Source organism: Mercenaria mercenaria, unplaced genomic scaffold, assembly GCF_021730395.1.
Source record: "Mercenaria mercenaria strain notata unplaced genomic scaffold, MADL_Memer_1 contig_613, whole genome shotgun sequence".
Taxonomy (NCBI): Eukaryota; Metazoa; Mollusca; class Bivalvia; order Venerida; family Veneridae; genus Mercenaria; species Mercenaria mercenaria.
The window spans coordinates 5,612-12,335 of NW_026463497.1; the positions used below are offsets into that span (position 1 = coordinate 5,612).

The window sequence follows — 6,724 nt, forward strand, 5'->3', positions numbered from 1 at the left end:
TAAGTTGTGACTGCACAAACCTTGCCCTCAGCCATGTTCAAGATATCTTACCTGTGTTCTCTTAAGGACATCTGTTCTTTCAAGTTCAAATGTACATGTTAAACAGCAACACCTGGTGCCAAACCACTCAAAGACAATATTTCGTTCCAGTTAAACTCCAAGCTCACATTTCAATTAACTGCATTTAATTTTAAAAGCTAAGCTTATTACAGTAAGCATATCCCATTCAAAATAAATTCTTTAGTCAGGATCAAAGTATCATACATTCATTATGTACTCTTTAATTAAACATTTGTTTTCTGTTAAATTGATTTTGACTAAATTAAATGAAATTGTTTGCTTCTTATTAACATCTTTAACTTTTTGCCGGATATATTTTTTTGCCATTCCTCACCTCAAACCCTTTCGGCGGGGGATACCAATTCATCGAATTTGCTTGTTTTGATAGTATTCAGACGGAATAATGACGCACTAAGGATGTAATGCCATCGAGTTAAGTGTTTCTATGAACGGGTTAAAAGAGCTACAAACGGATCAAGCAGGTGTGCACACGCAATTAAATTGACGCCCGATCGCATTACGTCATACCACGTCTCTAGTACGATCAAAGTACGGCAGTTCAGTTCTTAGTACGTCCATCTCGTTTTAAGTACGTTGTCAGTCTGTCTAACTGTAGGACGGAATGATCGGCAGAAATTTTTGAAAAGGCTCAAAGTTCTGGAACACCATTCCCGTTCAACCCCATCCAAGCCAGTCCATGAAGTTCTTAAACAGACTGTAGAGCGTCGCTTCTACATCTGTTCCATTACCACACAGTTTGAGCCGGTTCGGCTACATTTTTTAGAACGTACTGAACATGAGCTTGGTGTGATGGGGGTATTACACCTGTGTACAAAAAATTATGATCTTAGACCCAAGCGTTCTCAAGGTACCATCCGGAAATTGTTTAACTGTTTCGAGTCATTGTGACCTTGACCTTTGACCTACTGACCCCAAAGTCGAACTTGACCTGTATTTTCTGATGTTACACCTGTGTACCAAAAATTATTTAAATTGGTCAAGCCTTTCATGAGTTATCACCCGGAAACCATGAAAACCAACGGACCGACAGACCGACAAGCTCACTCCTATATACCCCATCAAACTTCGTTTTGTGGGGGTATAATGAAAAGACCTCATTTAAAGGTTTTCCCATTTTCTTTTTTCTTGGGATTAACGTCAAAGCAACACAATTCTAGGTCATATGGAGAATTTCCATTTTGATGATGAAGGAAGACCCAAGGTGCCCTAAATCTGTGCATTACTTCCGTGAGGCAAGGCTGAGCAAACAGGTAGAACCAATTACCTTTCCTATGCGCAGCTAAGCAGATTCCTCACAAAGAAACCCGCAATAGTGAGAGGCAAGTGATTCGAAGTCACCGACTGCAGTCACTCAGCCACAAAGACACTAATAAAGACCTTGTGACCTACTTTTTTTCACCCACAAAACCTTCATGAAAATCATTCTTACAATACAGGTAATATACAGCTATACTACAATTTTTCATGTGGACAATTCAGGCCCATCCTGAATAAATGTGTTTTCACAACTTCATATGCAAACTTATTCAGTCAATCTCCTTTCAGCATTGTTTCAAACATATAGATGAATAACTATTTTAACAAACTCTGATTAAAATTTAACTAAATACACTGATTCTGTTCATATTGCTACAGTAATTCAATAAAATGTTAAGACACTAAAGCTGCTTTTGAGAAAAGCACATGTCTCCCACAACTGCCTAATCATCTAAATAGTAAGTCAGTCTTTATATACTGTTTACTCACTACAAATATACCTTTGAAGAGTAAAAAGGCTGATTTTGGTTAATTCAAGGGCCATAATTCTGAAGTGCCTTGGGCGATTTGGCTAGTTATTGAACTTGGCTGAGGAGTTATAGCCAAAAACATTTGGTTCAAGTTTGGTGAAGATTGGATGAGAAATGTTCCACTTAGAGAGCTGACAAGAGTAAAAAGGCCAATTGTCGGTAATTCAAGGGCCATAACTCCGAAGTGCCTGGGCCAATTTGGCTAGTTACCGAACTTGGTTGAGGACTTATGGTCAAACACATTTTGTTCAAGTTTGGTGAAGACTGGATGAGAAATGTTCCACTTAGAGCGCGGACAAGAGTAAAAAACGGCTGATTTTCGGTAATTCAAGGGCCATAATTCCAAAGTGCCTGGGGCGATTTGGCTAGTTATCGAACTTGGCCGAGGACTTTTGGTCAAACACATTTTGTTCAAGTTTGGTGAAGATTGGATGAGAAATGTTCCATTTAGAGCACGGACAAGAGTAAAAAGGCCGATTTTTGGTAATTCAAGGGCAATAATTCCGAAGTGCCTGTGCCGATTTGGCTAGTTACCGAACCTGGCCGAGGACTTATGGTCAAACACATTTTGTTCAAGTTTGTTGAAGATTGGATGAGAAATGTTCCACTTAGAGCGCGGACAAGAGTAAAACAGCCGATTGTTGGTAATTCAAGGGCAATAATTCCTAAGTGCCTAGGCTGATTTGGCTAGTTATCAAACTTGACCGATGACTTATGGTCAAACACATTTTGTTCAAGTTTGGTGAAGATCGGATGAGAAATACTTGACTTAGAGTGCGGACAAGATTTGTGACAGACACACACACACACACACACACACACACACACAGGAGTAAATCAATATGTATCCCACACCACTGTTGTATTGCCTTGTCCTAATATATGTCACTGTCACTTTGTAACTAAATACCTGTATATCTCATTATTTTTCATAAAGCCTTCAGCTCTCGCATGTATGAACAGCAAGATGTTCTGCCGATACGGTTGAGAAGCGCGCTTTAAAGTTATTGAAAAACTGTATCACGTGACCGCTCCATGCACCGGAAGCGGTGAACAGCTGTAATCATTCGATGTTTTGCGCTGGCGAGAGAAGCATCGCGTTCACGTGTTTTGCTAAAATTCTTATTTTTCCGGTTGTTTTATTGGTTTCTGTCGTAAGTTTTTCCATTTATAAATATCTATTTGAGCTACTCGAGGACGTAGTATCCCGAGTGATATCATTTAGCTTGTAAATATGAGCTCAAGCGAGGACGTAGATCCCCGCCATGACCAAAGTCCCTCAGAATCCGAGAGGGAAGTTTCGGGCTGTGAAGATAAGGATATCCCGCCCGTGGGTGCTAATGTAGAAATTGGATGCGAGGTTGATGAACCCGTGTCAAAAAATAGCAAAAATAAAAATAAAGAGGTTGTTCAACCCACTCGTAGTGGTAAAAGTCAGAAAGGTGTTCAAAATCAGAAAGGTGTTCAAAAACAGAAAAAACCAAAATCCAAAACCCAAAGCAAACCCCCAAAGAAAAAATCTAAGAAAAGTAATATGATAGATTTAGATAATTTGTCCTTTGAGGACGTTGCAAATTTGAAGAAAAAATTAGGTCTGGGCTTGTCCACGGGTATGCACCCAGAAAACTATGATGATGAAGCTTTTTTTCAGCCAGATTATGACGATTTTGACAGTTATAATCAACCTAGACCAAATTTAAGGGTACAAATAGATGCGGAGGATGTTTCAGACTCTGATTTGTCTTACAGGCAAAACCAAGATAATTTTGTACAAGATAAAAACATGTCACAAAATATGTTAAATGCAATGTTTGGGGGTGATTCAAAAGAAAACACTGATCCTTCTGATACTGAATGGTCCATGCCAAAACTAAAATCTGTGGTCAAGGGTGACCCAATTGTTTCATCGTTAGCCTCTTTAATCAATACTGCTTGTACCTCACAGTGTGATGTAGAGGATATGATGTTGAAATATAACGTCCCTCAAAATTGTGACAAGTTGTGTCCACCTTTGATAAATTCTGAAATTTGGAAAATTCTCGATAAGAAGCCCAAAAGTTATGATAGAATGCTAGTTGAGATACAAAATCTGGTTGCGACAGGTGTTACCTCTATTATAAAGTTGGTAGATTTACTGAAAGAGGTTATGTCGAAAAATGATGATGCAAAACGAACTGTATCTGATGCATTGACCTTATTTGGTCAGGTTCAGTATCACTTATCACTTCGTAGAAGGTATCTATTGAGACCACATTTAAAGAAAAAATATAGAAATCTGTGCAGTCAGAGTACGCCTATCTCATCGCAATTGTTCGGAGACGACATAGCTAAAGAAATTAAAAATTGTGATGCTGGTATTTCTATTTCTTCTCGTATAGATCAGTTTAGTAGACCTTTTATTAGGGGTAGAGGCTCCTTCAGAGGAAACAGGGGTCGTCGTTTTCACCCTTATGGCGGCTATGCCTCTAACCAGCCACAGAGTACAGATACATACTACCAGCCGTGGCAGTCTAGAGCTATGTATAGGCGTGGTGCTAGAGGTCGGGGAAGGCCAAGTGCAACAGTAACATCCCCAAACGAACAGAATTGAACAGTTTACCTAAGGTAGGTAGACTAAAATTTTTTCTGAACACATGGGAAAAGTTTACAAATGATCCTTGGATTCTTCAAACAATAACAGGTTATGAAATAGAATTTATTCAAGAGCCAGTCCAGTATTCAGTTCCAAATGTGATTTCCTTTTCATTAACAGAGAAACAAGTTATTTCAAATGAAATTAAAAATTTGGCTGAGAAAGGTGCAATTGTAAAATCAGAATGGGAACCAGGACAATATGTTTCTAATATTTTTGTTGTTCCAAAGCCAAATGGAAAGTTTAGGCCAATTATTAACTTGAAACATTTAAATAAATTCGTGGTATATGAGCATTTTAAACAAGAACATTTCAAAATTGTTTTGGATCTTGTGCAGAGAAATGATTATTTTACTTCAGTAGATTTAACTGATGCATATTTTACTGTTCCCATACACAATGATTTCCAAAAATATTTAAAATTTGAATGGGATGATATCCTATGGATGTTCACTGTACTCCCATTTGGTTTATCTTCAGCCCCTAGGGTTTTTACCAAAATATTAAAACCAATCTATGCTTGGCTGAGACATCAAGGTGTCAGGTGTTCATTTTATATAGATGACTCTTTGAATATGCATCAAATCTATGAAATGTGTCATGGTAACACATTGAAAATTTGTTCTACATTGACCTCTCTAGGTTTTGTTTTGAATGAATCAAAATCTGTTCTTGTTCCTACACAGAGAATTGTCTTTTTTGGCTTTATTTTAGATTCAGTTCAATTTAAAGTCTTCTTAACAGAAGATAAGGTTCAGAAAATCTTGATGAAAGCAAAAATTTTATTAAAAGGGGAAAAAGTTGTTGTACAAGATTTAGCATCCTTCATTGGCATGATCATTAATGCCTTTCATGCAGTTTTAGAAGCTCCTATGCACTATAGAGCCTTAGAGAGAGACAAACTTGTAGGTTTGGGTTCAGAGTTCAATTTCCAGAATAAAGTGTACCTTTCAGTTGTTGGAAAACAGGAGTTGCTTTGGTGGATAAATAACATACACCTCAAAAATGGAAAGCCAGTTAGGCCAGATAAAGTTTCTATACAATGTAGCACAGATGCCTCGAATTTAGGCTGGGGTTGTTATGATGTTTTTTCTGGTGAAGTCGCAAGTGGAAGATGGAATAGTGTTGAATGTGTAAAAGCATATAAATTTTTTAGAATTATTAGCAATCTTCCATGCTTTGCAGTCTTTGTATTCCAATAAAAGGAATGTTCATATACTCTTCCAGTGTGATAATGTCACAGCAGTTACTTATATCAATGACATGGGTGGTATTGCATCAGAATCACTAGATAGACTTGCATGTCAGATTTGGATTTGGTGTCTAGAAAGAAGTATTTTTATTTCTGCAGTTCATGTCGCTGGTTCAAACAATTCTATGGCAGATTTCTATTCTAGAAACTTCTCAAATTCAACAGAATGGATGTTGAAAAAAGACATTTTTGTCCGTTTATGTAAACATTTCTTTCAACCTGATATAGATTTGTTTGCATCCAGATTGAATAAACAGTTGGGAACATTTGTCACATGGTTTCCTGAACCAGGAGCCTTTCATAACAATGCTTTTACTTTGTCTTGGAAAGAGTTTTCGCCCTACATTTTCCCACCTTTTAATTTGTTGGGAAAAGTGGTAAATAAAATCATACAAGATGAAGTAGATAAAGCAATTATTGTTTTTCCTCATTGGAAATCACAAGCTTATTTTCCTTTGATATTATCAACTTTGATTGATTATCCTGTCAGGCTACCAAGACATCAAGATTTGTTGCGACTGACACACAGTGGAGAGGTTCATCCTCTGGCAAAGCAGATCACCTTGATCGGTGCAATCATATCAGGGAATCGCTGCAAAGTGCAAGAATTTCATCACAAGCTATTGGAATCATCCTCGAGGGCTGGCGAAAAGGAACCAGGAAACAGTATGATTTGGCCTTCAGATTCTGGTATATTTGGTGTCGTAAACAACATTGCAATCCATTTCAAACAACTGAAAGTAAGGTAGTAAATTATCTTTGTTTTCTTCTGAAAAGTGGTTCTTCTTACAGTAAAATCAACACACATAAAAGTATGTTACTGCAGACATTGCCTTTCTTTGGAAACTCCTGGTGTTCTTCAAGTATTCTGATACCCAGATTCATGAAGGGAGTATTTAATTTAAAACCCCCTGGTTGTCGGTATAAATTCACATGGGGTGTTTCAGTAGTGTTAAGATATCTTAAAAGCCT

The 6,724-nt window shown here is 37.5% G+C and overlaps 1 protein-coding gene across 1 annotated transcript; it reads left to right on the forward strand.

Annotated features, from left to right (window-relative positions):
- Positions 1-3,066: 3,066 nt before the first annotated feature.
- On the forward strand, positions 3,067-6,325 carry LOC128554664 (uncharacterized). The gene is made up of 2 exons (XM_053535962.1): positions 3,067-4,472; positions 6,243-6,325. The coding sequence occupies exon 1, from the start codon at positions 3,103-3,105 to the stop codon at positions 4,456-4,458; it is 1,356 nt and encodes a 451-aa protein (XP_053391937.1). The 5' UTR covers positions 3,067-3,102; the 3' UTR covers positions 4,459-4,472; positions 6,243-6,325.
- Positions 6,326-6,724: the final 399 nt, after the last annotated feature.

Excerpts from the sequence above, each read along its gene's own strand:
- LOC128554664 (XM_053535962.1), top strand. The coding sequence starts at position 3,103 with ATGAGCTCAAGCGAGGACGTAGATCCCCGCCATGACCAAAGTCCCTCA.